General features: G+C 29.3%; 3 protein-coding genes across 3 annotated transcripts; 2 read left to right on the forward strand and 1 right to left on the reverse strand.

Annotated features, from left to right (window-relative positions):
* Positions 1-1,163: 1,163 nt before the first annotated feature.
* Positions 1,164-1,997, reverse strand: LOC129948208 (farnesol dehydrogenase-like). The gene is made up of 2 exons (XM_056059108.1): positions 1,413-1,997; positions 1,164-1,350 (listed from the first exon to the last, which is right to left on the reverse strand). Exons 1-2 carry the CDS (start codon positions 1,980-1,982, stop codon positions 1,177-1,179), a joined length of 744 nt encoding a protein of 247 aa, XP_055915083.1. The 5' UTR covers positions 1,983-1,997; the 3' UTR covers positions 1,164-1,176.
* A 6,542-nt stretch (positions 1,998-8,539) lies between these two features.
* On the forward strand, positions 8,540-9,433 carry LOC129947767 (farnesol dehydrogenase-like). The gene is made up of 2 exons (XM_056058449.1): positions 8,540-9,127; positions 9,198-9,433. Exons 1-2 carry the CDS (start codon positions 8,564-8,566, stop codon positions 9,369-9,371), a joined length of 738 nt encoding a protein of 245 aa, XP_055914424.1. The 5' UTR covers positions 8,540-8,563; the 3' UTR covers positions 9,372-9,433.
* A 3,317-nt stretch (positions 9,434-12,750) lies between these two features.
* LOC129947028 (farnesol dehydrogenase-like) lies at positions 12,751-13,706 on the forward strand. Its single transcript, XM_056057436.1, has 2 exons — positions 12,751-13,368; positions 13,445-13,706. Exons 1-2 carry the CDS (start codon positions 12,793-12,795, stop codon positions 13,616-13,618), a joined length of 750 nt encoding a protein of 249 aa, XP_055913411.1. The 5' UTR covers positions 12,751-12,792; the 3' UTR covers positions 13,619-13,706.
* The last annotated feature ends 5,664 nt before the right edge of the window (positions 13,707-19,370 follow it).

The following is a 19,370-nucleotide window of genomic DNA, read 5'->3' on the forward strand; positions in this document are numbered from 1 at the left end:
TTCGAGAAAAATAATATGAGCAGGAAACTTTTCAAAAAGCTAACCAATTTTGTAGTTCAATTAAACAATTTTTATTGTTGTTTAATGATAATAATAAGTTTTACTTGTCAAATGACAGTTTGAAAAACAGCTTAAAAAGCGGCCTATTTAAAATGAAACCTTTTATTGGAAACCATATAAAAATATTAGCATTTATATAAACTTGTTTGAAAATCATTTAGAATAATAAAATAATTTAAGAAAAGTTATTTTTTCTATAATGTTTGAATTTTTGTGTCAATTGTTTTATTATTCTTTTCAAAGCTCAAATTCTACATTATTTAAATATTTACAACTTTAATTGAAGTGTTTGATATTTTTTAACTTAAAGTGGAGAAGAAATTATTGTTGTAGTTTTATCTCGTTTGTTTAAAGTAATTATAGTATTATGGTTATGTTATGTTTTTTGCATTTATTCACTGATAATAATAGTTTAGTTTTGTTTGAGACTGTAAAATAATTAAGTGTACTCAATCGCAAATTGTTTAATCAAATATGAAAATGAATGAGTTCATCACTAAAAAAAATGCATTTTACATTTAAAATAGAAAATGGTCTTAGAAGTCGAATTTTTTAAGACTTTCTTAATACCCTAATGTCACTAAGATACATATTCTAACAAGCATCCTTTTAATAATTGACAGAAGAACAAAAGAAGATCTATTTCATTAATTACTTAAATCAAAATTGTGGTAGTCGTTAATTCTATTTTATTAAAAAAAAAACAATATTCTTCTTTTATCAAAAATGTTACTTTATTCCTCAAGTCCGTTAATCTAAATAATGAATCCACTTATTCTAACCCAACTCTCAAATGGGCTCATTAATTAATCATCAGCAGACGTTTACACTAGCCACAAAAATCATCAATGAAACATCTTCTAAACACGATAGGAAATCCTTTTAATGCCTGCATCAATATTTTCTTCACATTTACATTCAGGATCAATTTTCTTAAACCAAATTAAAAAAAAAATGTCTTCTTAATATTTTAATATTGAATGTTTACAAATATCTTCCTTATCTTACTTCATTTGACGCCTGTGTTATAAATGAAAAATTATTTAATTTCCTCTCAAAAATTAATTTCTTCCGAGTTGAATCTCAATTTCATTGCAACTAATTTACTTTATTTATTTATAAAAATTCACCAACTGATCTTACAATCATTTCATGAATTTGTACATGCGGTGGTGTGGCGATAGCAAATAATACAGCTTGTGAAATATCTTCTGGTTTCAAATAACATCCAATCTTATCGAATATTTCATCGGCAACAATTTCTGTTCGAACTAATCCAGGACTTATACTCTTCGACAAAAAATAACAATTTAAAAAATATTTTCAAAAAACTATTTCGTAGAAAAACTTACAGTGACCTTAATTTTAGTTTGCAAATTTATCATTTCCTTTCTCATTACTTCAGTTGCTGCAGTTACAGAAAACTTTGTTGGTGTATAAACATTTGAACTTTGACCTGGTCCTCGATTAGGAACAACATGTCCATTTATACTATTTATATGCACTATGTGTCCATCGAAATTCCGAGCTTTCATACTTCGAAAAGCCGCCTGGGTGCAATAAATAAGTCCTCTTAAATTTGTATTGATAACCGCATCGATATCATCGAGATCCATTTCCATAAGATCTCCACTTTTACGAATTCCAGCATTGTTCACTAAAATATCAGTTCCTCCAAGAGTTTCTTCTATCCACTCGAATGTGGCTCGAACATCGTCTATACTGGTAACATCACACTTGCGGGGGTAGAATAACTTCTGAGCTTCATCGGGAAGTTTTGAGTGATTTTTTTCAAGACGCTCCAATCGTCGACCCAGAGCAACAACTTTAACTCCAGCCAAGGCCAAGTCTTTGGCAATGGCTTCACCAATTCCACTACTTGCTCCGGTAACAACTGCGACTCGATTTGACCAACGCTCCATGATCAACAAACAAAATAAAAACTGATTCTGTCCTCTTTTTATTAAAATGTTGGTTCATTGAATATAAATGCCTACATTTTATTTAAATAACAAAAAATACAGCCACCTGGGTTATAATGATTTTTTGCGATATCCTTATGGATCCATGTTTTCTCAATTTAATTTCAATAATTTTAATCTTATTACCTGAAATTTCGTCACAAAATTAAAAATAAACTAATTTTGCGATTTTATTAAATTTATGATATAAAAAATGAAGTAGCATACACGGTTCCAAAACAAGGTTTTGGAAGAAGAAATAAACTTTTAAAATTATAAAACCTGTTCCATTAATTGATCTTAAGCCTTAAAAAATCTGAACCCTTTGGTTTTTGTTAGCGGAAGAAGATACTGTCTTAAATTTAAATATTTTATATAACGAACATGAAATTTGTCACTCCGAACAAAATTCATCTTCCTTTCAGAATTAATTTTTGTAATAAGCTTCAATTTAAATTAGAGAACGAAATATTTGTTTCGATTTTCTTGAAGCGAATTTAGTGATTGGTAACAACTTTTGCACTGCGCAGCACAGTGGAACATACTTATTTTTTTATTGAAAAAAAACTAGTCCTTTCCTTATTTAAAAGTAAGTGGATTTTTAGAAAAATGTACATATTGTTTAGGAATTTTCTGATAAAGTTGAAAAATCTTGTTAATATTATTATTATAGATATACTTATTTAATTAGATTGATTTGTGGTATGTATAGATATCTGATTAAAGTAATGAAGCTTAATTAAAAACAGAAAAGATTCCTGTAAATTCTTCTGTGTTATATACATTTTTCATTTTAATTTTCTTGTCATATTTTACTTTAATATTAACTTCATTGATACAGTACTCTACTACTCATTAGAAAAAATGATTTATTTATAAACAGATAATCACCTGGGAATTTGTGAAAAGCCTTTGACGCTTGATCACGATAAACTAAAAAAAAAACTACTATTTTTTTGACATAAAAACATGTGTTGGCTATTTTGAAAAAACGGTTTTTGTCCTATCTCGGATTTTTAACAATTTTAAAGGTTTTTTTCAGAAAAATTGGATTGTATGAATTTAAAGAGGATATTTTTAACTTCCCATAGGAAGTTTTTGTAATAAGTCTGATTTGTCGAATTGAAAATTTTCACATTTCTCCACGTTTCAAGCCTAGATAAAAGTTGTTTGGAGAGATATCAACTTCAAATAAATTTGTATATTCAGATAATAATGCAGAAAGATGAAGAAAGGACTCTCTAAAAAATAAAAGGGGTGTTTTTTACCATTTGCTTAGTATCTCACGAACCAATTACGCTAGCGAATTGAATTAAATTTTATATAACAAATTGTGAGGTGATATGTTTGTTCATTCTGTGTTAAATTTCCTTACAAAAATCCAATGTGTATTTGTATAAGAAATACAAAATGTTGTTGGTAATTTATATTTAATTTCTAAGAAAAATTCAACTGAGATCTTTTTTAAAAAAACACGAAAACCATCAAAAACAACAAAAAACTGATAAGAAATGGTTTTCGACTCAAGTATTAAGAAACGAAGAAAAATATTGACTTCACAATGAATATTTTGTTAAAGTTTTAAGCAAGACCAATTGAAATATAGGAGCTAAAGTTATAAGTGTGGGTCGCATCACGGCCTCTTTTTTTTTATTAAGTTATTGTAATGATGGAAAATTTTGTCGTTTATGTTGGTTCACTTACTTAATTTTATAAATGCTGATATATTTATTTTATTTTAAAAAATTCTGTGTAAATAAAGATATAATATTATCAAGCGTTGAGAAAATCACTCTAAAGCAAATTTCTCAATAGTACCATGTGGTTTTAAATTGTTAATTACGGTTTTTAGTTTACCACTTTTCAGAGGTGAATAAAGAATGATATGATATTCTATGATATTAAAACATGTAATTTAATTTCAGGGCTTTTCCTACGAATGAACGTTTAGAAGCTATAGTGGTCTCTTAAAAATGGTAATATCGAAAATTCCGATTATTCTAATATTGCTTCTAGATGTTACGCTTGAACAGAAAAAATGGAATGATAAATAAATTTCAAATAATTGATAAGCAATAAGAAAAAATAAAAGCTTGGAAAATGTACAAACTTATATTAAATCTCATGTCAAAATAAAATGCACAACTGGATCGCACGAACTAGCTTATGTATCCAAAGAGTCTGTTTCCTTTTTTTTAAGATTTAAAAATTGGAGCGTAGCGGAATCCCGCTTACTAAAATTCCACTTTTAAGAAATCCCGAAAAAAATTGTAAAACCTTGTTTCTAAAACACCGATTTTTTAAAATCCCGCTTGTTCAAAATCCCTATTAATTAAAATCCCGACAATACCTGTTCCTTTTTTACAAAATACGAGTACATGCATTAACTTAATAACAATAAGTGTCAAAGGTTTGAATATTAAATACGTTAAATTAAGAAGCGTATCGGAATTACTTTTTAGAATCCGAGTATAACTATTTTGTTTGCGTCGTATAGCCTACAGTATGCAATTGAACTAAAATAATTATGAAAGCAGTATTCTTGAAAACAGTATACTTTGTTAATTGATTAAAGTTTGTTTTTTGTTTTGTTTAAAGGAATACTATTTTACTTTATGTTATTATTTTTTGATATCTTTCATTTGTTAAAGGTTACAATAAAATAAATTTAGAAACATTTCTCAATTTTGTTATTATTTATAAATAATATTGTTTGTGTATGGGAAATTTTTGAACTGAAGGCGCAATTAAGCGGATTTTATGTACAGAAAATGTTTTCAATTTTTTCTTTAAACTATTTTTGGTAAGTATGTATATTGTATATACTAAGTTAAGACAAAATGTGACATTTGTGATCATCACATATTTTTTCCTGATAAAATTATTTATCTTAAGGGAATAATATATTTTCTTATATTGAAAGAAACCAAGATGAGAACAAAACTGTTAGGGAAATTTTAATAAAATGCATCGTGACATTTTTCAGGGAAATTGAATTTTCGATTTTTGTCCTAAGAAATGTGCACTTAGGACTGCTGTCATTTTTGATCTTAAAAATGAAAAAAAAAAATTATGAGGCAAATTCGCTTAAAACCCTAATACTCAAGTTTAAACTAATTCAAAGCAGTGGATTAGGCTGTAGGGGCGAGGACAGACAGGCAAAAAGACAGACGGAATCGCGGCACTAATTTTTCAAACTTCTTTACCAATTTAATGTCATGTTTGATTAAATTCTCGATTCCGACGAATGTAATACATGCACTTGCCATATTGTTCCTATGACGCAAAACTTCATGTAAATATTATAACCTTGTATTTTGACAATAGCCATAAAGCTTGAGCATTTAAAACAGGTGTATTTACAAATTTAACTTGAATCAATATTTTTTGGAACATTTGAAAAACTACATTCTTTTTCTTATTCAAGATTAAATTTGTTTTATTTTCAAGGAAATACAAAATAAGAAAACAAAATTTGTATTTATTTTAAGTTTCTCATTATGTATGCTTTTGGCATATAAATTACTTTTCAAAAGAGCGTACGTGTGGCTTATACATTGTTTGGTTCTTATGAATTTCTAATCAATATCAGAATACCTAATCTAATGAGAGAAGTGGGATGTTTTCTTAAACGAATTATTTTAGCGTTTATTTAAACATAAACGTGGGCGTGAAAGGCAAACAAATTTTTTTTTATTTTATTTGAAATATGTAAACAAATACAAATGTTTTTAATTTTTTTAATATAAAAGTACGCGTAAATAAAACACATATAAAATATTTTTGTTAATGATATTTCTTTTTTGTTCTAAAGTTTAAACGTTGAAACACTAAATTAATAAAATGACCACTACGTGAATTGTTGTGAAACATAGATTCTCTAGAGAAACATATTGGTCGGTATCTCAGATATAACTTGAACAATGTTGGTTTTAAAGTGCTCAAGAGTTAAAGGTTTATTTGCATAAACACGGTCTTTCGTGTAACCCCACAAAAAATGTCCATTGGTGTCAAATCAAATGAATGGCCTGTTGAAATCACTTTGATTAGAAGTTATTCAATCAGGAAATGTCTCTTGCAATAAAGTCCGTGATGTATGGCATGTGGCACCGTCTTGTTGAAAACACATATTCTCCAAATCGTATTCTTCAACAGAAGCACCAAAAAGTCGGTTATCATATTATGACCATAAGGCTCCGAATTGACGGTGACAGGTATGACGTTAAAGCCTCTCTTCAATTACTTGAGGATTCTCAGAAACACAAATGCCAATAGTGAGAAATGTGCTTCGTCGCTGAAGAAAACGTTGTTCGAAAAATAGCCGTCTACCTCCTGTTGTTCATGCACCCATCGAGGTAAAAAATAGCCGCCCACCGCCTGTTGTTCAAGTACCCTTCGACGTATCTACGACGTTGTGAATGGTCAGCTGGCCTTAAATGAATGTAGTTGCAGACCAAAATGCGAAATACGCCATAATGTGTGCTGGTAGACAGTCCTAATTCCTGAAAACAAGGAGGAATCGCTACATTCGGGTCTTCGTGTACACTTTCACTTACAGCACCGATACTTTCAGTGGTACGAGCGAAACAATGATGCACAACACAGGCCTTACAATCGACATATTTAACTAATAATTATTATAACATATTTTATAACATGTATAACTAATCCAGTCTCTTCAAATTTCTTCACAATTTTGCTAATATGTAAACCATAATCTCCCTTCAAAGCCGATACGTGACTGTAGTAAGTTTTTGTAGCAGATTTTAACAATGATTGTAAAGCGATCCATTTTCGAAAATGTCAGACTTTTAACTGGCAAAAATAATTGTTTAACAAATTATTTTTGAAATCGCAAAATGGATAATCCGTTACTTGCTAAATATTCGAATAAAGATCAGATGATTTGGTTTCAAGCTTCTTTGAATATTTAGTCAAATTCATTATTTTTTCTACTAAACAATATTCTATTTGGCGTAATGTACAGGATTTTTTAACAGGGACGATTCAAAAGTAGAGCGACAGGGACACTGGGACAGCACACGATGTTCTCTTGACATTTCTCTTCAGTAAAGTTTTCCATAGCATGATGGAAAGATATGCGACCCAACTACGGGTCGAAATTAATAAAATTTACAACCGAAATTCGGAGTCCCTGGTCTCACCGTTAAAAGCTCTACGTCCAATTTATGGTCGTCATAATCGTCCTAACAGATCAACGATTGAGCGTTTAGTGGATAATTTTCAATCTACAGACACAGTACAATATAATTCCGTCCCAGTGAGACAAAAAAGTGTATGTTGTGTCGAGAATATTGCTGCTGCTGAGGCTTCTGTTGCAGAAAGCCAAAATGTGTCTCTCAAACGCCGTTCTCAAGGGTTGGGCATCTCTGTGAAAACGTTGTGGAGAAGTTTGCGAAAAGTTCTTGTCCTAATTTTTACAAGATTAAATTGATACAAGAACTGAAGCCGCTTGACCACCAGAAGCGTCGTATGTTCGTGAATTGGGCTAAGTAACAACTTGAAAATGATTCGGTTTTTTAGTCAGGCAGCAATCCACACCTTCGTCGTACACATCCGTACGTATTCCGTGATGAACAAGACGTTATTGTTCATCACTACCGATTCCGTTCAATGATAACAGAATATTTTTGGACCCAATTGGATGATATGGACTTGGAGGACATGTGGTTACAACAGGACGGCGCTATAGCCACACAGAAAATGTCACAATCAATTTATCGGAAACCAAGTTTAGAGAAAGTATTACCTAACGAAATGGTTCAATCGCTTGGCCGCTTCGGTCGTGCGATTTGACGCAGCCGTTCGACTATTTCCTGTTGGGCCACGTTAACTATATGGTCTAAGCCAACAAGCCTGCGGCGATTGGTGAACTTCGTACCAATATCGAATATGAAATTGCAGCAGTATCGGCCGAACCTCCGAAAATTGAGTTCAGCATCTGGACTTTTGCAAGCGTGTCCGTGGTGGCTATACATACATAATGGCATCGAACGTACTTTCACAGGAATAAAGAATTTCATTGATATTCAAAACCGGTTTGTTTTATTTAAAAAAAACTTTTGTAGCGCTCTTATTGAAAAACTTGATATAATGGAAAAACACCAACACACTTTTCGAAAGTAAAAAATAATGAATGGCTACAAGTGAATACGAATACATGAAGCCTAAAACGATTGTAATTAATTGATTCCCGTTAAATAATTCGGAATAATAGATTACAATCGTTTAAAAATACAATGATTAAAATGATCTGTGACTGAAACTTTTTAAGTCCATTAAATAACTTCGAGTGAGAAACTAAATATACACTTTTGAAATGAGCTTATTTTGTATTTTGTTTGGCACAATCGTCTGCAGACGACTTTGAAATAATAATTAGATATATAATTTGATACAATAGAATTTTGTTCTTGTTTTTCACTTTCAACTTTTATTTTTTTGTTTTTAATAAATATTATTCTGGGTCTTTCTTCTAATGAATCTCACGAATTTCAGTTAGTTAAAATTGATCTTTTACTATGGAACGTTGGTTAAATCGTGTCGCAGTAGTAACCGGAGCTAGCAGTGGAATTGGTGAAGCTATTGCCAAGGATTTAGTTGCAGCAGGAGTTAAAGTTATCGCTCTAGGTCGTCGTTTAGAACGCTTAGAGAAAAATAAATTAGATTTATCAAAATCGCATCAGGAATTATATTTCCCTCAAAAATGTGATATATCAAATCTAGATGAAGTTATTTCTACATTTGAATGGATAGAAACAACATTTGGTGGTACAGATATCCTCGTGAATAATGCTGGGATTTTAAAGAACGGAAACCTTGTTGAAATGGACCCTAAAGTGATCGATGAAGTTATAAATACAAATCTACGAGGTCTTATTTATTGCACTCAAGCGGCTTATAAGAGTATGAAGAAGCGTGAATTTAATGGACATATAGTTCATATTAACAGCATCCATGGACATAGAGTACCTGATCTTTCATTTAGCACCAATATCTACACACCAACTAAATTTGCAGTAACTGCAGTCAATGAAGTATTACGCAAGGAACTTAATAGTTTGGGACCTAAAATTAAGACAACGGTTTGTGTTAAAATTGAAATGTTTCTTATTTAAGAAACAAATTATAAAATATATGTTTTTTTTTTTAAAGAGCATAAGTCCAGGGGTAGTTCAAACAGAAATGGCTGTAGCCAACGTTTTTGAAGGAATAGCAGCATATTTACAACCTGAAGATGTTTCACAAGCTGTGATGTTTGCTATTTCAACGCCACCACATGTCCAAATTCATGAAATCATTGTGAAACCAGTTGGTGAACTTATTTAAAAGCTTTTTGTAATTTTATTTTGTTGTTGAAACAATAAAATTTCAGAATTTTTTTTTTAATATCTTTTGCGTGTTGTATTGTTTAATTTCTTTTCATAATTATGTTTATTTATTTTAACAATTTGATATAAAATATTTTTTCTATGGTTCTTTCGATAACTCCAGTTTTTCACTACCTTTCTTAAATAATTTTGGCCGTCTGGCATCAATGATGGCTTCAATACTTGAACAGTTGCAAGATTGTTATCATGAATTGAAAGGCGTTAAGCCACACTTAGATCGTCGAACGACAAAGGCGCCAGTTTACAGGATCACTTCTTGAAATAAAATTGTCACCAAGTTGATTTTGCAAAATAAATTGATGGTTAAATGGGCTGCACGACCCAAATCCTGTGTTTAGTTGATTATATTTTGAAAACCAGAGTGAGCGCTTGTATGATGGTGATTCGTTAAAAGTTTCATAATTGTCTTCACTCAAAATACTGCCATTTTGCTTATTGACAACGCCTTTTAACCTGAAATAAGCTTCATTACTGAATATAAAATAAGTTTTTGATGGATTTTCTGAATAAAATTAACTAAAAGTTAGAGAAAATATTTTGCATATGAAAAAATAATTTTTATTAAGTTTATGTTTCTTAATAAAAAACACATTGGATTTTTTAAAACATTATCTTCCATCAACTACGTAACGTTTTAATAGAACGGAACAATTTTGAAATCAATACCTTCACCTATTTCGAAATATTAGAGTAGAATATCAGTTTTTAACAATTTTGCGTAGTATTTTTTAAAGATCCTGATTTTTTATAAAAAAAAGAAGCTGGGATGCGACCCACACTGATAACTTCCCATCCCGTCTGTCGATTTGTCTTGCTTAAAAGTTTGTATATATGTACTCGTATCAATTTTTACCAAATTTGGTTACTATTTTTTGTAGATTTTATTTTTTATGAGACAACGGACTGTTGGATTTTTATATAAAAATTACTGAATATTGAAAACTATATTTTCTGTGAAATAAAATAAGTTTGAAACCAATATTTTTAGTTTGTGAAAAGCGATTTGAGCCGAAAGTAAATTTTTACCAGGTTTTAGTATTGTTTTTATTTTAAGTTTTATTTTTTTGTAAAAAAAACTGTCAATTCGTATTTTTTAAAAATTTTATCAAACGTCGAAAACAATATTTCTTATAAGATAAAATTAGTTTGAAGCCAATATTTCAAATTTTTGAAGAGATATTTGAGCCGAAAATCAATTTTTACCAACTTATATACATTTTTTTTAGGTTTTTATTTTTTGTAAAAAAACTGTCAACAACAATATTTCTTATAAGAAAAAATTAGTTACAAGCTATTATCTCAAAGTTTTTAAAAGATATTTGAGTCGAAAATAATTTTTTGCCAACTTTTGTTAATTTTTTTTCGGTTTTTATTTTTTTTTTTGTAAAAAAAACTGTCAATTCGATTTTTTTCAAACTTAAACTAAATGTTGACAACAATATTTTTTGAAAGATAAAAGTAAATTAAAGCCAATATCTCAAAGTTTTGAATAGATATTTGAGTCGAAAATCAATTTTTACCAACTTTTGTACATTTTTTTTTTAGGTTTTTATTTTTTGTAAGAAAACTGTCAATTAGATTTTTCTCAAAATATAATCAGATGTCAAAAACATAATTCTTCGTTGCACAAAATTGTTTTAGAGATGAAATCATATTTCAGTCGTAAAATGTTGGAGGTGACAAATTTTTTTTCAGTTTTATTGATTTATAAAAAACCGTTATATTGATTTTTTTCAAAAAATATACTTGTTTGGTATTACGTTACAATATATTATATAAAATTTAATTCAAGTCTCTAGCGTTTTTGGTTCGTAAGATATTTAGGTTTAACCAAAATGTTCAGCTTTTTTTCAAACTGCTATGGTAAAAAACCACCCACGCAATTTTCTTGTGAGCCCTTTCTGCATCTTTCTGCCTTATTATCTGTATAACAAAATTTATTTGAAGTCGATATCTCTTCTGGTTCTTAAACTATGGAGGACGAAAATAACGTCGCGAACGTACGGACGTACGAAGGTACGTACACACGCACGCACAGACATCTTTCTAAAAAAAATGTATTTCTACTCTAGGGACCTTGAAACGTCGAGAAATGTCAACATTTTTAATTTGACAAATCGGACCCATTACAATAACTTAATATATGGGAAGTTAAAAAGTATTGAATTTAGCTCAAAATTTAAAGAAAAGTTTAAAAATCACAATTTATATTATAAAATTAAATTGAAGTCCCTTACGTGACTGGTTCGATATATTTGGGATCAATCAAATGTTAAACTTTTTTTCAAATTACTATAGTATAAAAACAACCTACTTAATTTTTGAAGGTCCTTTCTGAATCTTTCTTAAACATACGGACGCACAAACAGACATCTTTCTTAAAATCTTATATGTATATATATTTTAGTTAAATTTCAAAAATGTCAAAATTCGTAAAATCGGACCGATTACAATACCTTCCTACGGAAACTTAATATTTCTTCAGGTAAAGTGACTTATGTCCGTTAAATTTTATTTCTTCAAGTGCAAAAATGCTTTAAGTAAACTTTTTTAAAAATTATGAAGAACACAAAAGTTAAAAGGGTTTTTAAATAATCAAACATTTTTTCTTTGAAAATATTTGTCTTTAATTCAAGCGCCTTAGTTCCAGATTTTAAATGTTGTAAAAATAAGAAATTTTAAACTTCTAGAAACGGGAAAAAACATATAAAATAAAATGACGACCGGGACCCATTGTTTCATAAGAGTGTTTTAAAAAAATAGTGTATAAATATATTTAAAGATTGAAAAATATACGTATTTCTAAACATCCCGCATCAAAATTAAAAAAATAATCTTTTACAAATTTGGGCACAATTCTTTTTTTCATTGGAACTTACCTACCCAACTTCGCCCTATTTTTTATTTTAAAAAACAAAGTTTTTACATTGTTTATTAAAAGCTTGAAAAGCTGCAAACTTGTTGGGATATACTAAAAAAATCAAATGTTTGAACAAAATTAAAAAGCATACAAAATGCCAATTAGATAGTTCCCCTTTTTATTATCACTTAAGCCCCACAGCAGTGAACACTAAACTACACATATGACTTGCGTTTCTGTAACGCACTCAAAACATCAATCTTCGATATGAACTTGATAGTTTTCAAGGTGTTGTGTAATTCTGTTTAGAATATAATAATAATGCAGAAGTACTAAAACAAAAAGGAAGCAAAACCTAATCTCCAATAGAAGATAAGATTTGATATCACACAAAATATTATCAATATTTGTTTAGGGGCATTACAGAATCAACGTTTGTAGGTATAAAACGACGCTAGGCCTAACTTCTAAACCATTTGTTTGGCATAACTCCGTAATAATGGAACGTTGGCAGAATAAAGTAGCTGTAGTAACCGGTGCTAGTAGTGGAATTGGCGAAGTCATTGCCAAGGATCTAGCTGCCGCAGGACTTCGTGTTGTAGCACTGGGTCGTCGGTTAGAACGTTTAAATGAAAACCGCTCCAAACTTCCAGCAGACCAACAAAAGCGGTACTTTACCCACAAGTGTGATGTTACCAGCGAGGCAGATGTCAAGACAGCCTTCAATTGGATTGAGAAAACTCTCGGCGGTACTGATATCCTGGTCAACAATGCTGGTGTCAGTGGACGTGGTGGTGGAAATCTTGTTACAATGGAAGCAGCATGGATGGACAAAATTTTGCATACAAATGTCAAGGGTTTAGTTTACTGTACTCAAGCAGCCGTGAAGAGTATGCAAGCAAGGAAGTTCGATGGACATATTGTTCATATCAATAGTATTGCTGGACATTGTATTCCTAATGTCCAACCTGGTACTAGCTTCAATATGTATCCGCCATCGAAGTTTTGTGTGACTGCAATCAATGAGACAATTCGGTGTGAATTAAGGGATTTGGGAACCAAAATCAAGACAACTGTTAGTGTTCCTTTTTTTTTTTGGTAAAGTGTGATCGTTTAATATAAAATTTGTTCTTTCTCTTTGTGTTATATAGAGCGTCAGTCCAGGTCTTGTTCGGACAGAACTTGCCCCCAAGGAAGTTTACGATACAATTGGAATCTATCTAAATCCTGAAGATATATCACAAGCTGTTATGTTTGTCATTTCTACTCCCCCACATGTTCAAATTCATGAGATTACTGTGAAGCCGATTGGAGAAACTTTTTAAGATTTTACATTAAAAAAAATAAGTAATTGTAATTCTAATGAATTGATTTAAGGAATATAAAGTATGAAAATGTTTTTCTTTACAAACTTGGGATGCGACCCATACTGATAACTTCCCATCCTGTCTATCGATTTGTCTTGCTTAAAAGTTTGTATATATGTACTCGTATCAATTTTTACCAAATTATTTTTTGTAGATTTTATTTTTATGAAAAAACGGACTGTTGGATTTTTATATAAAAATTACTGAAAATCGAAAACAATATGTTTTGTGAAATAAAATAAGATAAAATATTTTTAATTTTTAAAAAAAAGATATTTGAGTCGAAAGTAAATTTGTACCAAGTTTTAGTATAGTTTTTTTTACAGTTTTATTTTTTGTAAAAAAATTGTCAATTTGATTTTTTGCAAAATTTTATAGAATGTTGAAAACTTACTTCTTATTAGATAAAATTAGTTTGAAGCCAATATTTTAAACTTTTAAAAAGATGTTTGAGTAGAAAATCAATTTTTACCAACTTTTGGTAAATTTTTTTAGTTTTTTTATTTTTTGTAAAAAAACTGTCAATTCGGTTTTTTTTTTAAATTTGTCCTTATGTTGAAAACAATATTTTTGATAAGATAAAATTAATTAGAAGCTATTACATCAAATTTTTGAAAAGATATTTGAATCGAAAATCATTTTTTACCAACTTTTGTTAATTTTTTTTAGGTTTTTATTTTTTTGTACAAAAACTGGCAATTCGATTTTTATTAAAATTTTTCAGAATGTTAAAAACAATATTTCTAATAATATAAAATGAGTTTGAAGCCTAAATTTCAATATTTTGAATCGATATTAAATTTTTACCAACTTTGAGTAATGTTTTTTTTTTAGATTTTTATTTTTTATAAAAAAACTGTAAATTCGGTTTTTCTCAAAATTTAATCAGATGTCAAAAACATTATTCTTCGTTGCTCAAAATTGTTTTGGAGATGAAATCATATTTTAGTCGTAAAATTTTGGAGGTGACAAATTTTTTTTGATTTATAAAAAAAACCTTTAAATGGATTTGTTTCAAAAAATATACTTCTTTTATATCACAATGCAATATATTATATAAAATTTAATTCAAATCTCTAGCGTTTTTGGTTCGTAAAATATTTAGGGTTAACCAAAATTTTCAGGTTTTTTTCAAACTGCTAAGGTAAAAACAACCACCCACGCAATTTTATTCAGAGAACTTTCTGCATCTTTCTGAATTATTATCTTTATAACAAAATGTATTTGAAATCGATATCTCTTCTGGTTCTTGACGTATGGACGCCGAAAAAATGTGACGTACGGACGTTCGACCGCACGTATATACACGCACGCACAGACATCTTTCTAAAAATCTTTTATTTCGAATCTAGGGACCTTGAAACGTCGAGAAATGTCAAAATTTTCAATTTGACAAATCGGACCCATTACAATAACTTAATATGGGAAATTAATAACTTTGTGAAAAGTAACTTAAACGGACAAAAATCATCCATTCCATTTTTTAAATTTACTTCAAAGGTTTTTGACATTACCTTAAATTTTAATTAAAAAATCTTCTGTTCGAGAAAATTCGAATACTCTCATCTCATGACAGCGTCTTAATAAACATTATAATTGCTATTAGGATTCTGTTTTTCGTTCAGAAAAAAAAATCAAAATTGTTGCATATACATACTTCACTTTTTTAAACGAAATTAGAATAGGTTAAGGCTCGAAGCCTAATGAGGTTCCCAATAATTTTGATATGACTTATAGTCGAAGGATGTGTTTTTATGAGCCACAAGTAATTTTAAGTAAACTTTTCTGACCACAGCTAAGCTCTCACAGTTTAAGGCTTTATATTAAGACTGTAGATCTCATTGCGATACTTTAAGGAGATTGTAGAGTAATTTGGTCATCAGATTAATTTTATTTTAAACTAAGTAGAAATTCATAAAATTGTAGAAATATTGACAAAAGCCTACTTTTAGGCTAAACATTCTACCAAAAATATACTTTCCGAGGTATAGAGGATTCTAATAATTTATTTGTTTATAAAGCTGCTGATGCGAAACGAAAATTCCCATCCAAAAATGACATGACGAAATCATGAACGACAAATTTCGATGTGCTTTTCGTTTTCGAGTACGCTGCTCAACGCGAAAATGTGTCGTTTTAGTCTATAGCTGTACTAGATTTCTTAGTACAATTCTCCACTCTTTTCGTTCTCAATTTAATTGCCCGGCATATTAATTGCTTGCGAAATTTGGAGGTTTAATTTTTTTATTGAAAACAAAATTGTTTACTCGTGACTTTCGATGTTTTGACTTTGATTTATATTTGATTTAAAATTTAAAATAAAATGGATTTGTCTAATGTGTAAAAAAAAAAAAAAAACAATACATTTCTAAATCGGAAACTCAGAATGTTGAAGATGTTATTGGTGATGTGCAAAAAGTGATGAAAACGAGCAGTGAACTTCAACTTCCAAAAAATAAACCGAAGAAAAAAAAATTGATTTCTCTTCGGAGGAAAAAAAGAAACTGGCTTTGTTGGTCAAAGCCAGTGAAGCTATTTGGAAGTAAGCACAAAAATAATTCAGCCGTTGCGAGCCTCTGGAATTCATGAGAATTTCATTTCTGCAGAAATGAAAAAATTATGTACTAACTGCTCAACAAAATGTTAATAAATAGAATTCTTTTCCAATTTTGTCTACCAGCACCTGACTGTCAGAACTTGTCAATTTTTTTTACAGCTTACAGAACTCTCCACAGATATTTTCCGTTGTGGTTTTCGTTTTCATTTTGCTCTGCACTTGGAGAACGCCGAAAAAATTCGTTTCACTTCAGCTGCGTACTAGGCTTAAAGGATCAAGATTCAATATTGTTTGTGTAGAAATTTTGTATTTGTTGTATAGAAATTTGTTTGTATAGAAATTTGTTTTATAGAAATTTTCTTTTTAGACATATTCAAAGTCATCACATGCGCTTATCGATTTTTAACTTCCCGTAAGAAGTTATTGTAGTTTGCCCAATTTGTCCGTACGTCCATTAATTTAGGATATCGTTTTTTGTCGGCCATATCTCGAAAACCAGGAGAGAATTGGACTTTAATCAAATTTTGTTTTGACTATGATAATGCCAAAAGTAATATTAAAAAAGTGAAAGTGATTTCAAAAAAAAATAGGTACATTTAAAAAAATTCAAAATGGACAACATTTTTTACAAAAAACGAATACCTTAACAACTAATGAAAACATAGAAAGATATTGACTTTAATAATTTTTGTCTTACACAAAATGTTTTCATTAATATTTTTTGAAACTTTTAGAACAGACGGACACGAATTTGAAATTATCAGTGGGTTGACATTCCGGCCTTTTTTTTGTTTGTTTTCAAAGTTGCATAAATATCATTTTGTTATTGCCATGCATAAATAAATGTCTATATTTTAACAACTAAAACAATGTATTGCTTAATAATCAATCTTATTGGTATTAAAACTGACTTCACACGCTCATTAGCAACTACTACATTTGCAGTAGCAATATTTTTCCTTAGCAATATCTTTCCATTATTATCGATTGCTCGATTGCGAGGACCATAATTATCACGTGGTACTCGATCGTTGCCAGTTGTTAAAATCAAGCTCTTTCAAATCGAAAATACGAAATTAATGATTCTATATGATAATAATTTTAATGCTAATTTTTTGAGCCTTATAAAACCTAATATATCACATGACTCATATTTTTATTTTAAAAAAACTTAGACTAATCCGAATTGTTTCACTTTATATTATATTTCTATTTAAAAATTTTACTATTTTATACTTTAAAAAAAAAGAAGAGTAATCCAATAATAGGTTTCAATTTTTTATCTACAAAAAGAATTTGTTCAAATAAATCATTGGACGTCCATTTTGTTGTAAAGAGAGACATTATGAATATAAATTGCCAATGGTCATTATGACTACCATCGATAAATTCTTTTCATGAAAATTTCCAATTCATCGATTTGCGGCTATAAGTCTTCAATAACTTCACGAATTTTCTTTTTAAGGTCTTAAATCAATTGATGAGCTTTGACAAAAACCGAAGAAAAAAGTATGAAGTATGCGTTGTTCAATAAGTGATGGCATACTTTTAACTTTTTAAATGTCGAAATATGATAGTTGCAAAATTGACACTTTGTCACATGGTTGACTAATTAAAAAAAAAATTCTTAGTGGAAGACCGTTGTATGGATATCAAGTGAACAATACCTTATATTCGTTGATAACCTTATAATACTCTTAGTTAATGAATGATAAACTACTTCCTCTGTTGCATTAAAATTTAGAAAGATGATGGAATTTTCCTTTTTTACCAAAAATAATAAAAATTAAATGACTTTTACATGTAATCTCATGCACATGGATCTTGTTTATTTGTAACTTAATATGAAAGCCTATATAAAAAGAGGCTGGGATGCGACCCACTCTGATAACTTCCCATCCCGTCTGGTGATTTGTCTTGATTAAAAGGTTTTCGTGTTTCGTTAAAAACGTTGTCAGTTGAACTATTTAAAAAAAATAAAAATTACAAACAAAATTTTGAATTTGATGAAAAAGTTTGATTTCAAAATCTATTTTAGTTAACGAGATTGTTCGTCGAAACTCAATTTACATCGATTTTACTAGCATTTCTTGAAAGTTTTAATTTTTGTATTATAAATTATATTACAAATTGGATGAATGTAATTAATTTCAAATCAAAATCATCTATAATTGACGAGATATCGAAAACGGAAGATTAATTTTACCCAATTTTGCGTACCATTTTTTGGATTTCAATTTAATTTTGAAGAAATTGAAAAGTTATTTCAGTCGAAAATAAAGTGTTACCAAGTTTTAGTATTGTTTTTTTTTTTAGGTTTTTATATTTTGTAAGAAAAACTTTTAATTCGGTTTTTTTCATTATTTTACTGAATGTTGACAGCAATATTTTTTGCAATATTAAAATGAATTGAAGCCAATATCTCAAGTTTTTTAAAGGAAATTTTAGTCGAAAGTCAATTTTCACCAAATTTTATTAATATTTGTTTTAGGTTTTTATTTGTTGTAAAAAAACTTGTCAATTCGATTTTTTTTTTCAAATTTTGTCTCAAAGTATGATTGAATGTTGAAAATACTATTTTTTATAATATAAAATTAAATTGAAGCCAATATCTTAAATTTTTGAAAAGATATTTGAGTCGAAAATCAATTTTTACCAACTTTTTGTTTTTTTTTAGGTTTTCATTAAAAAAAAAACTGTCAATTTGGTTTGTCTCAAAATTGTACTTGATACCAAAAAGGTTATTCTTCGTTGCACACAATTATTTTCGTAAAATATTGGAGGAGAAAATAATTATTTTTCAGTTTTCTTTGATTTAAAAAAAACAGTTAGTTGAATTTTTTTCAAAATATATATCACGTTACAATAGGTCATATTCTAAAAGATGGGCAAGAGCTCAGAGTCTGAGCTGACGAGCTTGAACTCACCGGTGAGATCGATCGAGTAGGGCGGAACTCAGACTCAGTTTTGTATGCAAAAAAACGAGTTCAAGCTCAACAGCTATTACTCGTTGAAATTGAGATCGATCTCGATCGATCGTTGCTTAGTTATGATTGATTCTTCTCTCTATAATAACTCTTTCTTTTGTCAAAACAGCATTAAAATTACGTTTGATGTCATTATTCGTTTCTTTAAACGGGGTCATTAACCATG

This window comes from Eupeodes corollae, chromosome 2 (genome assembly GCF_945859685.1).
Source record: "Eupeodes corollae chromosome 2, idEupCoro1.1, whole genome shotgun sequence".
NCBI classification, from domain to species: Eukaryota; Metazoa; Arthropoda; class Insecta; order Diptera; family Syrphidae; genus Eupeodes; species Eupeodes corollae.

Coding starts and splice junctions, on each gene's coding strand:
- LOC129948208 (XM_056059108.1), bottom strand. CDS start 1,982: ATGGAGCGTTGGTCAAATCGAGTCGCAGTTGTTACCGGAGCAAGTAGT. Junction 1,351..1,412: donor AAACTAAAATTAAGGTCACT/GTAAGTTTTTCT, acceptor TTTTTGTCGAAG/AGTATAAGTCCTGGATTAGT.
- LOC129947767 (XM_056058449.1), top strand. CDS start 8,564: ATGGAACGTTGGTTAAATCGTGTCGCAGTAGTAACCGGAGCTAGCAGT. Junction 9,128..9,197: donor GACCTAAAATTAAGACAACG/GTTTGTGTTAAA, acceptor TTTTTTTTAAAG/AGCATAAGTCCAGGGGTAGT.
- LOC129947028 (XM_056057436.1), top strand. CDS start 12,793: ATGGAACGTTGGCAGAATAAAGTAGCTGTAGTAACCGGTGCTAGTAGT. Junction 13,369..13,444: donor GAACCAAAATCAAGACAACT/GTTAGTGTTCCT, acceptor TGTGTTATATAG/AGCGTCAGTCCAGGTCTTGT.